Here is a 23,229-nt window from a genome sequence, read left to right on the forward strand (position 1 = left end):
GTTATTCAAGACGGGTAGTGACTATTCTTGAAGCTGGTGGTGCAAATCCTGAAGCTGAGGATTTTCTGTTCAAGGGCATTGGTGTTTCCATACCAGGCAGTGATGTAGCCAGTCAATATAATCTCCACTATACAACTACAGCAGTTTGTCAAAATTTTATATGTCATGCCAAATCTCCAAAAACTCCTAAGGAAGTAGAAGTGCTGCCGTGTTTCCTTTGTAATTGCACTTATGTTCTGTGCCCAGGACAGGTTCTCTGAAATAATAACACCTAGGAATTTAAAGTTCACCTCTGATCCTCCAATGAGGATTGGCTCATGGACCTCTGGTTTCCCTCTCCTGAAATTTAAAATCAGTTCTTTGGCCTTACTGACATTGGGTAAGAGGTTGTTGTTATGACATCATTCAGCCAGATTTTCAATCTCCCTCCTATATGCTGTTTCGTCACCACCTTTGATTTAGCCCACAACAGTGGTGTCAACAGCAAGCTTGAATATGGCTTTGGAGCTGTGCTTAGCCATGCTGTCATAAGTGTGAAGTGAGTAGAGCAGGGGGCTAAGCAGACAGCCTTGTGGTGTACCTGTGCTGATGGAGATTGTGGAGGAAATGTTGCCAATCCAGACTGACTGGGGTCTACAACTGTGAAAATTACTTGTACAAGGAGGTGTTGAGGCCAAGACCTTGGAGTTTATTGATTAGTTTTGAGGGTATAATGGTATTGAATGCCTAGCTGTAGTCCATAAAGAGCATCCTTATGTATGCATCACACCACACTGTTAAGCAAGTATATGCAAACATTTGCAATAATGACAAAAACTATTAAAATATAAGGAGACGAAGCAGGAATAGACTGGACAGTCTTTTCATGCCTGCTTTTTCATTCAACAAGATTATGTATGAAATTTTTTTCATTTACACTTTTATGTTCATATACAGTATTTTTTGATTCTTTTCTAAAATCTATTCATCTTATTACTGACTACGCCAATTCACTATGTACCCAGCAAATTCCAAAGATCCACAGGGAGATCATGCAAACTCCACACAGACAGCACCTGAGGTCAAAATTGAACATCAGTCCCTGAAGCTGTGAAGCAGTAGTTAACCAGGCTGCACCACCATGCCACCTTTATACAGTATTAAAGTAGGCTTCGGGGACAGGTGACCTATTTTGGGTCCCATTTCCCGTTCTCTAATTACATCTTTTTGATTCCAAGATCCCCTCAATATTTCTTCACTCACTATTTGGATACAATTTGAGTTGCTGAACTACTAAAGAATCAAAGGCTGGGTTTTAGTAAGGTAAGAGAAGATCAAGTAGATGAAGGTTTAAACCAATAACATCTCTGGATTCAAGAATGGTGTATAAGGGCTGGAAAAGGACCTGGTCAACAAGTGCAAGGTGCTCTCAATGTTGTCGGTGTGTCCATCCCCAGTTTTGTGCCACAGCAGTAGAAATGAACAGCCTTGGAGAAGAATAGGCTCATCATGCCCCGCTAACTGACTTGGAGTGTGTTTTCATTCAGCTTTGCTTGGATCCGGGATTGTACTACCCTTTGTAACTTTCATGTGTTTAAGAAAATTATAGCTTGAACTTGAAGGCAGATAATAACATGAATAGCATGAATCATGTTGGACCATGAGACCTTAAGACATAGGAGTAGTATTTAGGCCATTTGGCCCATTGAGTCTGTACTGTCATTTAATCATGGCTGCTCCTTTTTTTCCCTCCTCAGCCCCACCCCTCAGCCTCCTCCACATAATCTTTGATGTCATGTCCAATCCAGAACCTATCAATCTCTGCCTTAAATACACCCAATGACCTGGCCTCCACAGCTGCCTGTAGTAATAATTCCATAAATTCACCACCCTCTGGCTAAATAAATTTTTCTGCATCTTTGTTTTAAATTGACACCCCTCTTTCCAGAGGCTGGACCCTCTTGTCCTAGACTAACCCACCATGGGAAACAACCTTTCCACATCTACTCTGTCTGGGCATTTCAACATTCAAAAGGTTTCAATCAGATCCACCCTCATACTACTAAATTCTAGCTAGTACAGACCCAGACCTATCAAACATTCGTTATATGATAACCTTTTCATTCCCAGAATCATCCCTGTGAATCTCCTCTGAACCCAATCCAATGCCAGCACATTTTTTTCTTTCCAATACTGTTTTATTATTTTAAAAATATTTTTTATTCTTTTTTCCTACAAACAAAAAAAATACAGCACATACACAAAAACCATGACCTTAACAAAATCAAATTAAATATTGAGCAGGAAAAGGGAGAAAAATATAAAGGCAAAAAGTAAAGTTACACAGCAGAGGTGCACGGCACCAAAAAACCTCAGTTCTCACCCCGTAAGAAAGTCCAATACAGGGCCCCATATCCTTTCAAAGATGTCATCTCTGTCCTCATTACATAGTCTCAGTCTCTCCAAACATAAAGTGTTTGCCAGTTCTCTCAGCCACAGATTGTATGTAGGCACAGAGTCCATTTTCCACATTTGCAGGATTAACTTCTTAGCAATCACCATTCCAAACAATACAGCCATTTTTTCATACTTATTGGCTGAAGATAGGGAGCTTGTTGCTCCAAGGAGGGCTATGAGCGGGTCTGGTTCCCACTGCTTCCCATAAGCCTCAGAGAAACAGTGAAAAATACTTCTCCAGTAGGCATAAAGCTTACAACATGACCAGAATGAATGTGACAAGTTACTATTCTCAGATTTACATCTATTACAAACTGGTGAAACATCAGGGTAGAAGCTGTGCAACTTTTCTTTAAAATAAAGGAGTCTATGTATTGTTTTAAACTGTATGAGTCTGTATCTGACATTGACCAAACAATCATGTATACTCTTTAAACACTCATCCCAGACCTCTTCTGTCAGTTCTATACCCAATTCATTCACCCATGCCTGTTTAAGACCTGCAGTATTCACCCGAGCTCCATTATGTAGGATCTGATAAAAATAGGATACGGCACTACGAGTAACCGGATCAAATTTATTTATTGCCTCCAGGGACTCATATCCCTGCATCTAGTTTTTTTAGATATTTACAAATTCAAGATTATGTTAGGAAATATATACCTAATTTTGAAGTTTTAGACAAACATGAGTCCCTGGAGGCAATAAATGAATTTGATCTGGTTACTCGTAGCACATTTTTTCTTAGATGAGGAGCCCAGAACAGTTCCCAATACTCAAGGTGAGGTGTCACCATTCCTTATAAAGCCTCAATATTACATCCCTGCTCTTGTATTCTGCACCTCTTGAAATGAATGCTAACATTGCATTTGCCTTCCTCACCACTGACTCTACCTGCAAGTTAACCTTTAGGGTGTTCTGCCCAAGGACTCCCAAGTCCCTTTGCATCTCAGTTTTTTGGATTTTCTCCCCATTTAGAAAACTGTCTGCACACTTATTTCTTCTATCAAAGTACAGGCATTTTCTAACATTGTATTTCATCTGCCACTTTCTTGCCCATTCTCTTAATCTGTCTAAGTTACCTGATTTACCTGCTAGTCATTTACCTGATAGAGGTGTATAAGATGATGAGAGGTATTGATCATGTGGATAGTCAGAGGCTTTTTCCCAGGGCTGAAATGGGGAGCACAAGAGGGCACAGTTTTAAGGTGCTTGGAAGTAGGTACAGAGGAGATATCAGGGGTAAGTTTTTTATGCAGTGGTGAGTGCATGGAATGGGCTGTCGGCGACGGTGGTAGAGGCGGATATGATAGGGTCTTTTAAAAGACTCCTGGACAGGTATATGGAACTCAGAAAAATAAAGGGTATGAGTAACCCTTGGTAATTTCTCAGGTAAGGACATGTTCAGCACAGCTTTGTGGGCCGAAGGGCCTGTATTGTGCAGTAGGTTTTCTATGTTTCTAAGTCCTTCTACAGCCTAGCTATTTCCTCAACACTATCTGTCCCTCCACCAATCTTTGTATCATCAGCAAACTTGGCAACAAAGTCATCTATTCCATCATCTAAATCATTGATATACAGCATAAAAAGAAATTGACCCACCTTCAACCCCTGCAGAACACCACGAGTCACAGGCAGCCAAACAGAAAAGGATCCTTTTATTCCCACTCATTGCCTCCTACCAATCAGCCAATGATCTAACCATGTCAGTAACTTTCCTGTAATACCATGGGCTCTTAACTTGGTAAGCAGCCTCATGTGTGACACCTTGTCAAAGGCCTTCTGAAAGTCCAAATATACAACATCCACTGCATCCCCTTTATCTATCCTACTTGTAATCTCCTCAACGAATTCCAACAGGTTCATCAGGCAGGATTTTCCCTGAAGGAAACCTTGCTGACTTCGTACTATCTTGTCCTGTGTCACCAAGTACTCCATCACAATTGATTCATTTTCCCAGCCACTGAGGTCAGGCTAACGGATCTATAATTTCCTTTCTGCTGCCTTCCTCCTTTCTTAAAGAGTGGAGTAATATTTGCTATTTTCCAGTCCTCTGGCACCATGCCAGAGTCCAATGATTTTTGAAAGATAATTTCTAATACCACCACAATCTCTAATGCTACCTCTTTCAGAACCCCAGTCATCTGGTCCTGGTGCTTATGTATCTTTATGACTTACAGCTTTTAAGCACCTTCCCCCTTGCAATAGTAACTGTACTCACTTCTCTTCCCTCACACCCTTCAATATCTGGCACACTGATAGAGACTTCCACAGTGAAGACTGATGCAAAATACTTATTTAGTCCGTTTACCATCTCCTTGGTCCCCATTGTTATATTCTCCAGCCTCATAGTCTGACAGTCCTATATCCACTTTCATCTCTCTTTTATTTTTTTTACATACTGTCGAAAGCATTTACTGTCCACTTTGATATTGTTTGCTAGCTTGCTTTCATATTTCATTTTTTCCCTCCTAATGATTATTTTAGTTGCTCTCTGTAGGTTTTTAAAATCTTCCCAATCCTCTGACTTACCACTATTTTTGTCTTGTTGTATGTCCTCTCTTTTGCTTTTACATTAGCTTTGACTTCCCTTGTCAGCCACAGTTGTACTATTTTGCCATTTGAGTATTTCTTTGTTTTTGGAATACATCTATCCTGCAGCTTCCTCATTTTTCCCAGAAACTCACACCGTTGCTGCTCTGCTGTCATCCCTGCCAGCGGCTCCTTCCAATTTAATTTGGCCAACTCCTCTCTCATACCACTGTAATTTCCTTTACTCCACTGAAATACTGATACATCAGACTTTACTTTCTCCCTATCACATTTCAAGTTAAATGCAATTATATTGTGATCACTGCCTCCTAAGTGTTCTTTTATCTTAAACTCCCTAATCACCTCTGGTTCATTATTTAACAGCCAATCCAGAAAGCTGATCCCCTCGTCGACTCAATAACAAACTGCTCTAAAATGCACCTCATAGGCATTCAACAAACTCACTCTCTTGAGATCTATTACTAACCTGATTTTCCCAATTGAGCTGCATGTTGAAATCTCCCATGACTATCAAACATTGCCCTTTTTATACGCCTATTTTATTTCCCATTGTAATATGTGATCCACATCCCAGACACTGTTGGGAAGCCTGTATATAACTGCCGTCAGGTCCCTTTTACCCTTGCAGTTTCTTAACTCAACCCACAAGGATTCAACATTTTCTGATCATATGTCACATCTTTCTAATGATTTGATGCCATTCTTTATCAGTAGAGCCAAGCCACCCCCTCTGCCTACTTTCCTATCCCTCCGATAAAACATGTAACCTTGGACATTCAGCTCCCAACATCAACCATCCTTCAGCCACAATTCAGTGATGGCCACAACATCATACCTGACAATTTGTAATAGTGCAATAGGATCATCCACCTTATTTCTTATACTCCATGCATTGAGATACAACACATTGAGTAACTGTATTTGCTACCCTTTTTGATTCTGCATCCCTAATGCATTAATACTCACCCTGCTGGCTGTAATTTTGTCCTATCATCTCCCTGCCCTTCCTGACAGTCTGACTGCACGTTTTCTTTGCTTTTTTACCAGCCGTCCTATCCTGAGTCCCTTCACTCCCGTTCCCACTCCCCCGCCAAGTTCGTTTAAACGCTTCCCAAAAGCTCAAACAATCTTTCCTGTAGGAATATTGGTTCCCCTCGGGTTCAGGTGCAACCGGTCACTTTTGAACCTCCCCCAGAAGAGATCCCAATGATCCAAGAACCTGAAGCTCTTCCCCCTGCACCAGCTTCTCAGCCATGCATTAATCTGCCAAATCATCCTGTTTCTACTTTCACTGGCATGTGGTGCAGGCAGCAATCCAGAAATTATTACCCTGGAGGTCCTGGTCCTGCTTCTCACTTTTCTACATAGCTCTCTAAATGTTTTTTTTTTCGGGACCGCTGCTTTTCCTTCCTATGTCATTGGTACCAATATGTACCAAGATATCTGGCTGCTCTCCCTCCCTCTCCAAAACGCTGTGGACACAATCCAAGACATCCCTGACCCTGGCACCTGGGAGGCAACATTCCACAGAATCTCCTGTCTGTTTCCCTGACTATCACTATCGCTCCCCACTTCTCCCTCTTTCACTTCTGCTCTACAGACCTATGCTCGGTGCCAATAACCCAGTCTCCATGGCATTCCCCTGGGTGATCATCCCCCACAACAGTATCCAAAGCATTATACCTATTATTGAGAGGAATGGCCACTACACTAACTGCCTATTCACATTTCCATTTCTCCTGGCAGTCACCCAGCCATTCACCTCCTGCAACTTCGGGGTGACTACTTCCCTGTCACTCTGATCGATTATCTCCTCACTCTCCCGTACAAGCCAAAGGTCATCCAGCTGCTGCTCCAGATCCCTAACATGATCTTCAAGGAGCTGCAGCCAGATGCACTTCACACAGATGTAGTTCCCTGGGAGACTCTTGGTCTCCCAGGACTCCAACATCTGGCATGAAGAACACACAACAGCCCTTTACTACATCAGTTACAGTAAGAGAGGGGAAAAAAGGGAATCCTCACAGGAGCTTACCCAGAGCCAACACCTCTTTCAAGTCAAAGCCTGATACTCCTACTCTCACCACTGGCCTGCTCCTGCCCACTTGTCTCTTCTGTACTTATAAACAAGCGTTGCCAACCTGCGAGAAAACTGATCGCTGTGGCCTGCTCCTGCTGCTGATTGGGCCACTGGTATCAGCCTGTACACCCACGAAGCTCTCCTTTCAATCAAACATGTTTTACAGTGTTACTGAATGAAAGTATTGCACAAAAGCAATGACATTGTCTTAATCATTCATACTGATTGGACATACAGTAATCAGCAATGGATGAGAAAAAAATCTCCCAGCTAATTATTGGAAAGATGAATGCCATTACAATTAATTACAGGTCCTGTTCTCTATCCATGAAATCCATCCTTTGTCCCATTTGTAGACTTTACCTTAACCAGGTCACTCGCAACATTGATTTCTGAATAAACACACAGGATAACTACACACTTGATTCTACCTGTGACACACTGCCAGTCTCTGCTGCTTGTAGCTGTCATTGCTGCATTTAGGCTTGACTGTTTCAATGGTCTCCGAGCTCTCCCTGTCTCACTTTCCTGCCAACAGTGCATCTTTTACCTGTCACCTCTGCAGGACCACTAACTGTACTTTTCAATCCTTCCTCTAGTAATCTGGCCTGCCTGTCTCTAGCACTTTCCCAACTTCAGTCAATCATCTTATTTAGGAGTTGTGCACAGCTGTCTGTACTCTGAGACCTGGAATTCATTTTATAAATCTTCTGATCAGTGATCTCTTTAACATACAGTACTCCTTAAAATCCATCTCATCAACAAAATCCTTAACCACATCTTTGTCCTATTTAGCTCAGGACAAATCATACCTGATAACAGCACAGCAATGCACCTTGGAATGTTTTACTTTGTTAAAAGTACTGTAAGAAACCAAGTGGAAGGAAGAGATCACCTTACTAGCATAGCTACTACTGAATATGAAGCTGAAGTGTTTCTGTTTCCCTACTGTGATCTCCTCAGCCTTCCTCTTTGGACTATTACATCTCACATCTGAGTACAGTAGGTGCACTTTTGGCCAGCACCATCAAATGCAAACCCTCTCCATGTCCAGTTGCAATGATGTCTTTAACCATATTGCAAAATGTCCCCAAAAATTGACACAAACCCTAAAGCCTGAGATATTCTGATGGGTCAGTTTTAAAAATGGACTTCAAAGAGGAGAATTCCAAATCCTAAAGTCAAGTCAGTTGAAAGAAAGGCAGTGACAAAGGAATGAAACTGCATTAGACCATGTACTGTGGAACTAAAAGTTCAGGAGAGTTTGTAGGACCGGTGAACACAAAAGGGATCTTAAACAGAAGACGCCTCAAGCAAGTGAAAAGGCAGGAGAGGGAATAAGAATCGATGTGAGTTGGTGAAAGGAACGATATGAGCAGCTGAGCTACAGTGCCTGGATCACTCTGATGTATTTGCTATTACATTAGAAAGGCTTTATTCATTGTGAGTTTTTAGTGCCTTCTGTTTTCTGGAGCACACTGCTGTATGAATGTTTTCTTGTGAAACATATCATTGACCATTATCTGGAAAATCTGTTGGCTGGTGAAAAAGATACTTTTAAGTTGCTGAATTGTACTATATTCTGTATTATACTTAACCAATGCATTTTAATTTTTTGATGTGTAAATCAGGTATTAAAATTCAAATTGATTCCAAAGCAGAAAGGAATGCAACTATTTCCCGAAGAACATACAGGTTCAGAAACTGATCATAACGTCCCACTGATGCAAATGAAGTATACTACAATTAATTCATATTTTCACATTCCAATCAAGTTAAGTAGAATAACAATTGTGTTATTTGTTGTGTTTTAGAAAAGTTTTTAAACTTTTCCTGAAAAATTTTCAACTCTTTCTGAAATTTGGGGGTGGGGGAGCAGCATGTTAGATGTTAGCATAACGGTTTGAAGCGTCCGCAACCCAGGTTTAATTCTATGCTGTCTGTAAGGAGTTTGACATTATCCCCATGATCACGTGGGTTTTTTTTACGAACCTTTGCTTTCCTCCTACATTCCAAAGTAATACAGGTTAAGATTAATAAGTAGTAGGCATGCTATGTTAGCGCTGGAAGCATGAAGCCACAATTGCGAGCTGCTCCCTGCACATCCTTGGACAGTGTTGATCATTAATGCAAACGATGCATTTCACTGGAACACACACATACTGCAGTGCTCAATTTACTCGATTAACCAATTATTTCTCACAAATTGAAACCACATGTAAATCAAAGCTGAGAACCACCAGAGTGCAAATCATCTTGATCACCATTTTTCAAGAGCCAATAAATGAATAGACTTAAATGTCTGGCATAAATCCACATATTTATTACTACTTTTAATCACCAAATCATATGATGTAAAATGCTTTATAAATTATATGCTTGAGAAAAAACAAATGCTTAAAACTTTACATTTCTTTAAAATTCAATTGAAGATAACATAGGCTGCGAAGTCTAGGGAATACACACTCCGGTCCCACCAAATCCGTGAGATTGGGATGGCTCTCCCAACCCAAATCTCAGTTTGTGTGAATGATGTGTAATTTGCTACCCTGTTGCATCTTGGTGCCAAGAAATAACAGACAGTATACTGCATACGATTATATATTTATGGATGTTAACTAAAGGGTTAGTAAAGAAAAGGAAAAAGAACACAAAAAGGGCCGATTATAATTAAACAGTCAGATGTGCACAAGTTGGAGCTATTCAGTAGACCTCCACAATGTGCTCCATCGAATCACGGTCCCCCACCGGGTCGAATCCTACAATCGGTTCTCTCCAGTGTCTTCTCTCTTCATCTCCCACCGAACAAAACCCTGCTCCCCTGATTGGATGGCTCGCATTCCAAAGCACCCGTTATCTCGAACCATAACCTGAACACTGTTTCCACAGAAAGACCATCGCATTAGCAGTGAATCCTTTACCAGGATGTTCCATAAAATATATGTTAGAAGCTTGCAAGTATTAAGATCAATGTACAGTTTGTTACGTACCCCGTAACTGGGTGTCTGACCAGCAGAGAAAGAAGAATCCATTGGAGTCTGGTGGTACCAAACTAAAGGTGTTTATTAGTAAACTACACAATACAATATCAAAAATGCAAATATACATATAAAACAAGTTAGCAGTAATAAACCTAAATTGTAGGAATAATAATAATAATAATCAATAATAAACAAGCTCTATTGATGTCTAGGGGTAAATAAATTGTCATAGGAAAGTATAGAGTTCAGTTCATAAATTCTGAGGTGGTTATGGTTGTTGTGTTGAAATTGTTGGAGAGAGAGAGAGAGCGAGCGAGAAGTAACAGCTACAGCAGGCAAACCTATTTCTTTCTTAATCCATCGTATCGTTGTGGTCATTCAGTTATGACCCCTCTGGTCTTCAGCTAGATCATTCTTCTGTGGTGGACTCATCACTCTGGCATGAGTGGACACACACACAAGTCCCCACCGGCCCTGCTGTAACACTGTGAGCTTTACTGACTGATCTCCTGGTTCGGTCTCCAAAGCCCCCACCTTTCTGTGGGTTCCCAACACTCAGTCAGTGTCCACTGGTGTGTCTGAAGGGTGTCTCTCCAGATCTGTCTTTTATCCCCACTCACGGGGTCTCAGCTATCCATCAACTCTGAATGACTGTGTCCATCAAATCAGACCACCCCTGCTATCTCCTGAGGAATGTTAACGAGCAAAGTAAAGTCCTTGTAGTGGAAGGTAAATAATCCAGGAAGAATCATAATACAGTAAATCAACAGTCTCTCTCCCCCTCTTATCTGTAGCAAATGTTCTTGCCTGGGCTTTATCTCTCTCTCTCTCTCTCTCTCTCTCTCTCAATAGCAGCAGAACAACAGCAATAGTTCATAGTTCTTGGGGGGGGGGGAGTGGTTAACTCTGCACCCCATTGTCCATCAGGTCTGTCCATCACTCAGAACAAGTTTTATAGAGCTATACTTTCTTAAATAAAACCAAACATAAATTAAATGAGTCTTGCACCGGTGTCCTGTTCTTTATTTTGTTGTTTTTACACATTTAAATCTTTGAATACATCAAATAAAATGTTTTACAAAAATTAATTGATTTATTTACATGGTCAAACACAATTGTATCACTAACGATAGCTAATTCAATTGCTTCAGATTCCATTAACAGTCATAATCAGCTTGCTGCAAGTTGAATGAAGTTATAAGAAAATTCCCTCAAGAATGAATAATTGATTGATGAACTGATTCAGCGGGTACAAGAGTGCAGGTTTACACCAATGATTTACCTCAATGATTTACCATACTGTTCCTATTCAAAGTCACACCATAAATATAATGATTAGTCAGCTTGTAATTCCATTCATTGGATCAATAGAACATAGCTATTTATTATAATAAAGAATGTGTACCAGGTACCCAGCTACAAGAATTGAGCTATGGTTAATTACTGCCAACACAATCTCTGAAGATCTATCCTTGGTGCAACATATTGATGCAATTACAAGGAAGGCATGCCAGCGGCAATATTTCTTTGTGAGCTTAAGGAGATTCGGTATATCATCAAAGACTAGAACATTTCTACAGATGTATTGTGGAGAGCAGTCTGACTAGTTGCATACTGTCTGCTGTGGCAACGTCAATATGCAGGGTCAGCTGGCCTTTTACTTCTTCTCACCAGCCTATCACTTACCCCTGGATCCCCTTTTCCTTCCCTTTTGCCTGTGATCCATTCCTTCTTCTCCAGCCCTTTACCCTTCCCACCCTGACTTCACATATCATCTTCTAGCAACCCTACTTCCCCTCTACCCCCGCCCCCCCCCAAGACCTCTTTATTCTGGCGTCTTCCTTTTTAGTCCTGAAGAAGGGTCCCAGCCTGAAACATTGACTGTTTATTCATTTCCATAGATGCTGGCCTGACTTGCTGAGTTCCTTCAGCATTTTGTGTGTGTTGCACAGGGTTGTAATTCAGCCAGCTGCATTATGGGTTCTAGCTCCCCTTCCACTGAGGATATCTTCTATAAACAATGCATCAAGCAAGGCATTCAGCAGTAAGGACCCTCACCATCCAGGACATGCCCTCTTCTCATTGCTACCAACAGGGAGGTACAGGAGATTGACAACACCTACTCAACTTTTTAGGTACAACTTCTTCCCTTCCGCCATTAGATTTCTAAACCTCACTCTTTGCTCTTTGTTGTTCTGCTAGTTTTTATATTTCTTATCGTGATTTACAGTGTATATTATGTATTGTACCGTACTGCTGCTGCAAAACACTACTTTCACAACACGTGTCAGTGATAGTAAACCTGATTCGGAACATAAGTTCCACAGGAAACTTTGTGCCATTATGAGTCCAAAAATTGTCCAAGTAAAATTATGTCTGCTACATATGTGTGTGGTGATGTGGCAATTAAATAGCTTGACTAGTAATCAGAGTTCTGAATCACCAGTGCAGAGGCATGAATTTGAATCTAACCAGATAACTAAACGTTCACATTGAGATAATTTAATAAAGAAAGACCAGGTCCTCCATAGAGAGAGATAAGTGCACCAAGTTCCTGGGAGTTCACATCACGAATGGCATCACCTGGTCCTTTAATATCATCTCCCTGAACAAGAGGCTCAGCAGAGCCTCCACTTCCTAAGAAGATCGAGGCAAGCAAGGCTCCCCCTCATACCCACCCCCCATCTTAACCGCATTGTAAAGGAGCACCCTTGAGAGCATCCTGACAAGTTGCATCTCCATCTGGTATGGGAGCAGTCAAACATCAGACCAGAAGTCCCTACTAAAGACTGAGAGGATCATGGGGGTCTCCCTACCGTCCATTGGGGTCACTTATCAGGAGACTGCATATGCAGGGCCCTTAAGTATTATTAAGGATCCCACACATCCATCCAGCATCCTCCTTGACTTTCTACCATTAGGCAGGAGATTACGATGCGTAAAAACAAGAACAGTTAGAATGAGTAACTGTTCATTCGGCTTGTGGATTCCAGGCTGCATCGCATTCTAAGTGTCACTGGTTAATCTGTTCCGTGGCTTACAATATTTCATATTAATGCACTTTAGTTTGTTATTTGTGTGTGATTCATCTGTGGATTTTATCCTCACCGTGAGTTATTGTGTGTTATGTGCACTACTGTGCTTTACACCCAGGTTCAAAGAAACGTCTCACTTCTATTTACATTATGTGAATATAAATGTTATACGTATACGTGTATATAGTTAAATAACAATACACTTGACTTGATTTGAATAATCATTAAACTACTAAATTGTCCTAAAACATCCAAAATAAGAATAGAAAATGATGGGTGTATTCATCAGGTCAGGCAATAACCAGAGCGTTGAGCTTTCATCACAACTGGGGGAAAAAACAGGGACCTGAAACTTGAATTTTGTTTCCCTGTCCGCTGACCTGCTGAATATTTACAAGCTTTTTGTTTGTCCTTAGCGTGCACCTTTTTTCCTCAGTTGTTTCACTGATTTGCTCAGAGGAGAAGTCCAGCGTTCTTACTCTGATTTTCCTCTAACCCACGATTCACCAACATGACTCCTCTGTTCAAGCTATTAGGGGTGGGCAATAAAGGTTGGTAGCGAAACCTACATCCTAGAAATAAATAAACAGAGGATGGAATTTAGCATGATCTGTGCTGAATGGCTCATTTCCTGACCTCATAAAGCAAACCCTTTCCGTCATCTATAAGGCACACGTAACAAATGTGATGGGATACTCTCCTTTTGCATAGATCAGTATAGTTCAAAGTATATTTAATATAAAAGTCTGTATACCACATACAACCTTGAGATTCTGCTTGCAGGCAGCCACAAAACAAAGAAACACAACAGAAATCACGAAAAGTCCACATCATAAAGACGGTCATAAATTCAATGTGCGAAAAAGAACAAATCGTGCAAACAATAAAAGCACAAACAATCCACAGAGCATGAACCGCAGAGTCCCTGGAGTAAGTCCACAGCCATTAACCCGTTCATCTCTGCAGTCAGTCCAATAGCCCGATGGCCGCAGGTCACAGCCCCGGAGCCAAGTACAGCGCTGAAGCGAGCGCCGACGGCTGCAGAGTCAGTTCAGCGCTGAAGCGAGTGAAACCGCCCCGAGCAGTAAGTTCGTCCTCGACGACTTAATTTTTTTGATCTGGCTCGGCGCTTAAGTTGGTTAAACATCGATTCGTTAAGCGTTGTCAATGACGAGCGCGGGCCCCGCTGCTTCAATCCGGCCCCAAATCCACTCCAGCAATGCCTTACCTGCGTTCTCGAGAGTCGAGTTGGCCAAACATTTCAGGATACCACAAAAACGCCAGGTTGTACAGACGGTTTAAAAGCAGTCAAGAAATTTGGAATCTTTCAGTCAAAATAACCAAAAATTAGTATTCAATCCACCAGTAAATATCAACTCCATCCAGCAGTGATATACCGGTAGGCGCCAGCCACCCACTGCATTGAAAATTGTGCTGAGACTTTCTTCGACATCACCATCCAGGCCCACCACCTCAGTTTCCAAGAAGGACGTGGGTAATATTCAGGTGAGGACACGGTTCTCAAAAGTCCGCTTCTGCTCATGCACTATCTTGGCTAGAAAATATGTCAATATTATCATTGGTCAAGATCTTGAACACCACACACAGCCAACCTAATTTCTCCAACTGCATCTGGGAATAGTTTTATCAAATTCGACTCCAATAGCTCAGTGACCTCCGTTCAGGATGAACCATGAATACAGCCTTACCAGTAACACACACATCCCAAATAGAATGTAGAAAGTTGTTTATTTATTGTTGATAAAGAATAATAATTGTATGCACGTCTATATTCTTTATAAAGGTTGAACCGGCGGTAGCTCATGTCAGGAGAGTACAATATACGGTCACAGTGGTCATTCCAAGATAATCATTCTCCAAGTTTGGACTAGAATTCACTCCGTGATTTTAGTGTCTCACACTCGGAATTTGTACGTTGTACAAAAATGCACAATGAATTATTACTGGTGTTTTTGGTCCTTAAATTGCCTGTCCTTGGCGCGTCACAATCAGCTGACTTTTGATTTATTATTGGGCAACGCAGGCTCAATGAGTGCCCACCTTTAATATTAATTTACTGCTAAACAGCGTTTTAGCAGCTCGCTCATAGTGGGCCGCTGGTGTCTACATTACAAACAGCTACATGATGTAAGTGCCGATCCTTTTTCGTTCCTCCTTCGAAATCGATAGAACCTGAACAATTTCGGAGAGACTGTAATGTTACAAGGAACTTCATCCCAGATCAACATCTACTTAACAGGTTAGAACTGAACAACGAGAAGAATTAAAACACCAGCTCTCTTTCATGATGCATAACTTAGTTATTTTACCTTCAAGTTATCTTCAAAGCACTCGGAATTGACTGTTTTCTCTAATTACAGCACCTGGACAGATCTAAGAACATGGGAGGCCTGTTTTCCGGTTCACAATCATGCCAGGCGTATACCGACGCCACTGCCTTCCAGATAATTTATGTGAGCTGCAGATAATCAATTCGCAGTTTTTGCATTATGCCATTGTTTTATTGTTTTCGTTCTTACGCCCGATTGTTAAAGTGCAAGACTACTGTGATTAAATAATTTCAGTACACGCACAGCTACGGAAGTAACGTGTCGATATATAGTATATTTTGCCAAATTTAGAAACTCAGGTGCTCTCGACTTATAATCAGTTCAGAGTTATTCTGGACCATTGGAAATACTGTAAACAAAAAACGCAGATGTATTGTTTTCCCTTTCCCATTTTAATGTAATTGCACATGGCGTGATCTTGGCTTGTATGTAATACAGAAGTTTTCCCACTGTCTTGTAGTACGTGTCACAATAATAAACCAAGGCCCATTTAAAATAATAACAGCAAATGCAGAAAACACTCAGGAAATTATGCAGGATCCCTGGAGCCCATAGATTAAAGTACACCAAGAAAAACCAAGGACCAATGAAACTGCTTGGCTTTTTAGTTTCTGGAATGGTGGACGACATAAATAGCAGAGGCACCACTTCCCTGTAATCAAATAAAAGAAAATGTGTGAACTGAGACCACAGAGAGCTGTGCCACGTCAAAAGATAGAATGGGAAGGGTGAGAATAGTGTACCAGTCACAGTGGAACTTCATAGTTATTTTGGTAGGAATAATTTGAAATACTATCCAAAATATGAGATCACACATGGAAGTGCAGCAAAGGCAGACACCGAATGGTTTCATACATTTTCGGATGGGCATTCACAACAAAATGATCAAGTGTGTGTTGCTCGGATTTCTAGCATCTGCTGATTTTCTCTTGTGTATAGGAGAGCTTTTAAGTGAGATAATGACTAGTGAAAGTTCAAAGTAAGTTTCTTGGTTAAGTACATATATGAATCTGTAATAGAATAATAACCATAATGGAATCAATGAAAGACCATACCATTCAACCAGTGTGCAAAAGACAATAAACTGTGCAAATACAAAAAGAATGAAATAATAATAAACAATAAATAACAAGAACATGAGATGAAGAGCCCTTGAAAGAGAGTCCATAGGTTGTGGGAACATTTCAGTGAGGGGGCAAGTAAAGTTACCACCTTTGATTCAAGAGCCTGATGGTTGAGGGGTGATAACTGTTCCTGAACCTGGTGGCGTGAGTCCTGTGGCTCCAATACCTTCTTGATGGCAGCAGTGAGAGAGCAAGACCTGGGTGGTGGGGGTCCTGAAGTTGGATGCTGCTTTCCTAAGTAGATATAATCAATGGTGGGGAGGGTTTTACCCATGATGGACTGAGCCATATCCACTACTTGAACATTGGAAAAAAGTTGAATTTCCCCATGGGGATGAATAAAGTATCTATCTATCTATCTATCTATCTATCTACTTTTTGTAGGATTTTCCATTCAAGGGCATTGGTGTTTCTATACTAGGCTGTGATGCAGCCAGTCCTCTGAAATGGTTAATACTGAAGAATTTAAAGTTGCTGGCCCTCTGCAGAGGACTGGCTCATGGACCTCTGGTTTCCTCCTGAAGTTAATGATCAGCTCCTTTGTCCTGCTGATATTGAGTAAGAGGTTGTTGTGGCATCACTCAGCCAAGTTCTCAATATCCTTCCTGGAGGCTGTTTTGTCACCACCTTTGACAATGGTACTGTCAGTAAACATGAATATGGTATTGGAGCTGTGCTTAGCCACATAGTCATAAGTGTAAAGCATATAGAGCAGGAGGCTAAGCACACAGCCTTGTGCTACACTTGTGCCAATAGGAGATTGTGAAGGAGATGTTGTTACCAATTCAAACTGAGGTTTTTGCAAGTGAGGAAATCAAGGATCCAATAGCATGAGGAGGTATAGAGGGCAAGGTCTTAAAGCTTATTGATTAGTTTTGAATGCCAAGCTGGAGTTGATAAAAAGCATCCTGATTTATGCATCTTTGATGTTCAGATGTCTCATGGTTGAATGGAGAGCTGATGAAGGATAGAAGGACAGAATGGGAAGAGATGGGAACTGGGGGGAAATCTCTCCACTGCAGCTAATTTGGAAATGAGTCAATAATATTACAGTGCAGAAAATATTTAAGATTTGCTGTTGGCTTCTTCAGCTTCTTCTGAATACAAACCTTCGGGGGTTTTTTTGCTCAGCAGTCAATAAATCTATTAAATTATCTTTGGGTGTTTTGAAGTCTTGCAACTCATGAGCATCTCGTGTGACAGTACTGGCAGTGATTATGAGGCAGAGCACCATTCAGCTGCCTTCTCCTTTCCTGGTTTTCAGAAATATTGTGAAGTTCATTTAAGAAATTGAGATTTGCTTATCACCAGAGCAGAACTTACACCGTGTGCTGATTTATCAGCATTAACCCTTATTGTCTTTAATCTTGTGCATTGCAATGGAATTCACTTAAAGCAATAGCAATGAAAGAAAATGCATATCTATTTAATGAAACTGAAAACAAAACTTTTGAATTCATTTCTTTCAGGATGCAATTACATCAAATCAAGTTGTGATCTTTTCCAAAACAACATGCCCTTACTGTGATATTGTAAAGAACATATTTACAGGACTGGGCATTCCTTACAGAGCAATTGAATTAGATCTCCGGCGTGATGGAGTGCATCTCCAGCGTATTCTTATAGAAATGACAGGCATAAAAACAGTAAGTATACTTAATTTTAACACACTGCAAACCCTATGTAATATCATTTCCCTCAACCTAGCCAATATCCATAAATTTTTTTCCCTTTTAAGGTTATGTCCTATTAGTTAATCTATCAATCCAAATTTTACTTGTGCACTTAATGTTCGTGATTAAACAATAAATCCTATATGAGATTCACTGGTTTCAATTCTTGACTCCCAAAAGGGCATTAACCATTTAGTCTACTGGCTACAAATGACACTTTAAAAAATTTTTTTGAAGTATATAGTATTCATCACAAACCTTACTCAGAAACTTTTTCCATAAAATGCCTCCCCAACAGATGAAGCTGGAATCTTGTTTTACAACTTCTCCTACATATGTGGGGGGTGGGGGGGTTAATTAAATTTTAGCAGTATTTCCAGAATTACATTTTGAGATGCCACCAGTCACATTTAACAGAAGAATATGCAAAAACTATCAGACAACTATTCATCCTGGATTAACAAGGGAACAATGCAGAATCATTTTGAAGTCATAAAGCACAGAAACAGGCCCTTAGTCTCATCATGTCTGCATGAACATCATGTATCATCTTACATTAATACATTACCAAAAATTTCCCCAGTTTCTGTACACTAGGGGAAAATTACAGTGGCTAATTAAGCTATCTCCCAGCACACCTTTCGTTTGTGAAAGGAAACAAAATTACCCAGAGAAAATCTATACGGTCATCAGAGGTCAGGAAGGAACCCAGTCACTGGCGTTTAAGGCAACGGTGCCACTAGCTGTACTAACAAAGCCTCCAAATTTATACTCTGTACTTTTTAGCACATTGCTGCTCTGCACTCCTTCACATCATTTCTCTCTGAAAGAAGCAAGGTGGGGATTGTTAGGGCTCTGGGTGTGTGTTTCAGAAAAAAAGAAAAAAAAGATAAAGAGAAAAAGATATACAAGGATAGAGGAAAAAAGAGCAAACATGCCCATTTCATGGAAACAAACACCCATCGTAGCTATCCAGAGGAGAACTAAGAGTTTCCTTTTATGTGTGCTCTTGTTGGTATCAACAGCATTTCATATGAAACATCTTCCCCTTCAATAAAGTATATGATGCTTCTAAGATTACAGTAGTACAAACTAAAGAGGAAAAACTTACAATGTATGATATTGATCAGTGATGTAAATCACTCAATTTTATTTTTGTGCTCCTACACAGGTCCCAAAAGTGTTTATAAATGGAACATGCATTGGTGGTGGGGCAGACACGGTTTTACTCTATTCCAAAGGTAGACTGTTGGACCTGGTAAATCAGCATAATTCAAATTCTGTCATAGAAGGAGTCTGCATTCTTCTTTGATACCATTCCTTGTTCATCATTGCTCGCAGAATAAACTAGTAAATTAAAATACATCCACTTGGACTTTTGTTCATAAACCATGGAAACAAATAAAACTTCTTTTTTCTGGATCTAGTTTGTAGGCCTATTACTTAGTCTCTTACCAACTAAGACCATAAGATATAGAAGCAGAATTAGGCCATTTGGCCAATCGATTCTGCATCACCATTTCATCATGGCTGATCCAATTTTCCTCTCAGCCCCAATCTTCTGCCTTCTCCCCATGTCCCTTCATGACCAATCAAGAATCTATCAATCTGTCTTAAATGTATAAAAGGACTTGGCCTCCACAGCTGCCTGTGGCAAAGAATTCCACAGATTCACCACTCTATAGTTAAAGAAATCCCTCCTCACCTCTGATCTAAAAAGATGCCTCTCTATTCTGAGGCTGTGTCCTCTGGTCTTAGACTTTCCCTCCATCAGAAACATCCTCCTCTGCATCCACTCTGTCAAGGCCTTTCACTATTCAATTGGTTTCAACAAGGTCACCCTCATTCTTCCTAATTCTAGTGAATACAGGCCTGGAGCCATCAAATGCTCTTCATATGACAAGCCATAAGACCATAAAACAGAGAGCAGAATTAGAGCCTACTCCACCATTCAATCATGTTTGATCATCCCTTCTTCCACCCCATTTCCTGACCTTCTCCCTGTAACCTTTCATGCCATGTTCAATCAAGAACCTATCAATCTCTGCCTTAGGTATACCCAACAACCTGTCCTCCACAGCTGTCTGTGCTAACAAATTTCACAAATTCGCCACCTTCTGCTAAAGATATTTCTCCCTATCTCTGTTTTAAATAGATGCCCCTTTATCCTGTGGCTGTACCCTCTTGTCCTAGACTCTCCCACCATGGGAAACATCCTTTCCACATCTACTCTGTCTAGGCCTATTAATTACAAAATAAATATACCCTATCCATGTTATATGCATCTTCAGACAATGTAGATCCAGTTATGCAAGGAACCTATTTTTCTCACCAATACAAGTCAAGTTTGTGCGCCTCACAATCTCGCTCCCGCCAGTCTCGCATTGGTTTTGGCAAGGTGTGGATGTGTGATTTTGCGCTCAGACTTTTGTTGGTTTTACCTACGGTGCAGTGATTTTGTGCTTGAAATATTTAACTATGCCTTCTAAGCATCTGATGTCATGTCCTGGGCCATCAGCCAAGCGGCAGAGAACTGCTTTAACTCTTGAAAAAAAGTTGGAAATTATAAATAGTGCGGCATCAGGTGAAGGTTAACACAGCTCTGGGACGCTACTGCTGGGAATGGAGCTTTAAAGTTCTTTTGTTGCTTGACAATGCACCAGACTATCCTAAACATTTGGACAGCATTCATCCTAACAGTGTGTTTCCTGCCGCCTAACACATCATCGCTGAGTCAACCACTCAACCAAGGTTTTTTTTACGGCGAACTATCTCTCAGATGCTGCAAGCAACAGACGATTTTGAAAATCCTGGGAGTTTACCAATGGTGAGAGAATGGTGGAAGTTGGAACACTTGGCACAAATGGCGATGGACATGGACCCAAGTTTAGAACGGAGTCAGCACTTCAGTCGTTCCCTGCCATCAACCCTACTTCCCTACAAGCAAATTTATGCTGAAAAACAAAATGCTGCCAAGCAAACAACTCTCACCACTTTCTTCAAACCGGTGTCATCTCCTGCTTCCGGCAGTTCTAAGAGTTCTGTGAGTCTTCCTTCACCCCTTGTTGTGCTTGATATGATCCTGATGACCACAACCATCTACCTTATCCACATAAAGCTGACCGACACCACTGCACAAGCACTCATCTCCTGGAGCAAACACACCTGCCACTGTTGGTGAGTACTGTACACCCTAGTATGTTAACTTTCTATGATTTATTATATTGACTACTACCTTAAATTGTTGAAATATAATACAAATGTTGCCTTGTGGTACTGCTTTTGTGTCGTATTGGTATGAAAATGTGAATAAATTACAGATAAAACATATTTAGGAAGCCCTCTGGAAAGCATCCCTATTTTCTCCATTTAAATAACTATTCACATTATGCATCGACTGCGAGGAACGTATCCCCCGCATATAACGAGGATAGGGTGTAGTGCAAAAGAAAATGAATAAAAAGTTAGTGTTCATGGGATCATGAACTATTAAAAAATCCAGTGGCAGAGGAGAAAAATGTTTCTCGATTGTTTAATGTTGGTCTTCAGGCTCCTCCACCTCCTCCCTAATGGTAGTAACAAGAAGAAAGCATGCCCTGTATGATGAGAGTCTCTACTGTTGGATGTCTCCTTCTTAAGGCATCTAAACATAAGTCATGAAATGTGTTGTTTTACTGCAGCACTATGGTGCAAAACATAAAAATTACTATATTATAAAACAAAGGGCTTCTGCACAAGACCAATAACAAGGTAGTACTGATGGGTTCGTGGACCACTCAGAAATCTGATGGCAGAGGGGCAGAAGCTGTTCCTAAAACATTGAGTGTAGATCATCAGGGTCTTGCACTTCTTCCCCAATGGCAGTAATGTCATGTTCCAGATGTTGAGAGTATTTAATGATGGATGCCGCCTTCTTGAGACACTGTCTCTGGAAGATGCCCTTGACGGAAGGGAGGGTTGTGCCTGTGATGGAAATGGGTAAACCCTCTGCAGCCTCTTGCGATATTGTCTATCAGAGGCTCCATACTAAGGTGTAATACAACTACACTCAGACCCTGCTTAACGCTGAGAATGTGTTCCTCTGAGGTGGAGCGCTATGTAAATCAATGCTATGCAGGGTCATTATAACATTACGTAAAAAGATATGTTTCTGATTTTCAAAAAAATCAAGCCTAACCAGGCTATGGGCCCTCCTCTTAACTTTGGCTTCTTCAAGTAGGCAATGAGATTTGGCTGCATGTTCTCAAGTTTCCTCTCATGAAGCAGGAAATCATGTCGAGAACACCTTTCTTTGCCTTGTGGCTCTGCTCCCGGTCAGGGTCATTACTTTTGTGATCTTGGTGATGCTAGTACTGAGTGCTGAGGAATTTTGTGGTGAGGTTTCTTGCTTCCTCATTCATGTCCTCAGATTCACACAGAAGTGTTGCTCTACCAATACTCCAAGCTCTTCGTTATTAAGGCTTTCACCATGAGAACACAGTTTCACATCCATGCTTATGCTTTTCCTAGACATCTTAGACGTACTACCCTCACTGGATGTTGTAGGCCATTTTCCAGAGATTATAGATGGAAAAAAATGGAATAAGTTGGCAAGGAAGCAAGAATGTTTACACATGCAGGAAAGGCAGAGTATGAACTAATGTGATTGGCTGTTTGTGGCCCACAGCCATTCAATTCTGGAATCATCTTCGTGAATCCCCTTTAAACACTCTGCAGTTTCAGAACATCCTTTCTAAGTTAAGCAGCATAAAACTGCTCACAATACTCCAAGTGAGGCTCACAATGTCAAGAGCTCACAATGTCAAGAGCTTTATAAAGAGATTTATCCATCAAAATGACCTGTTTTATGAACTTCTCAATTTAGTGCTGCTGCAAAACAATAAATTGTCAATGATAAAACCTGATTGTGAAATTAAAATTCTAGAAAATGGTGAACTGTCCATGCAACTGCTCTGGCAGTGTTTCATGAGGAGGAAAAACAACCTTATGAAAGATA

General features: G+C 40.8%; 1 protein-coding gene across 1 annotated transcript; it reads left to right on the plus strand.

The window, feature by feature from the left end:
• Positions 1-15,159: 15,159 nt before the first annotated feature.
• On the plus strand, positions 15,160-21,200 carry LOC140737221 (uncharacterized). The gene is made up of 4 exons (XM_073063524.1): positions 15,160-15,345; positions 15,467-15,559; positions 18,030-18,206; positions 19,405-21,200. The coding sequence occupies exons 2-4, from the start codon at positions 15,488-15,490 to the stop codon at positions 19,543-19,545; spliced, it is 390 nt and encodes a 129-aa protein (XP_072919625.1). The 5' UTR covers positions 15,160-15,345; positions 15,467-15,487; the 3' UTR covers positions 19,546-21,200.
• Positions 21,201-23,229: the final 2,029 nt, after the last annotated feature.

The sequence above is a fragment of the Hemitrygon akajei genome, chromosome 12, assembly GCF_048418815.1.
Source record: "Hemitrygon akajei chromosome 12, sHemAka1.3, whole genome shotgun sequence".
Taxonomy (NCBI): domain Eukaryota; kingdom Metazoa; phylum Chordata; class Chondrichthyes; order Myliobatiformes; family Dasyatidae; genus Hemitrygon; species Hemitrygon akajei.

Excerpts from the sequence above, each read along its gene's own strand:
- LOC140737221 (XM_073063524.1), top strand. The coding sequence starts at position 15,488 with ATGGGAGGCCTGTTTTCCGGTTCACAATCATGCCAGGCGTATACCGAC. Across the intron at positions 15,560-18,029 it reads CTGCCTTCCAGATAATTTAT|GATGCAATTACATCAAATCA; the intron begins GTGAGCTGCAGA and ends CATTTCTTTCAG. Across the intron at positions 18,207-19,404 it reads AAATGACAGGCATAAAAACA|GTCCCAAAAGTGTTTATAAA; the intron begins GTAAGTATACTT and ends GCTCCTACACAG.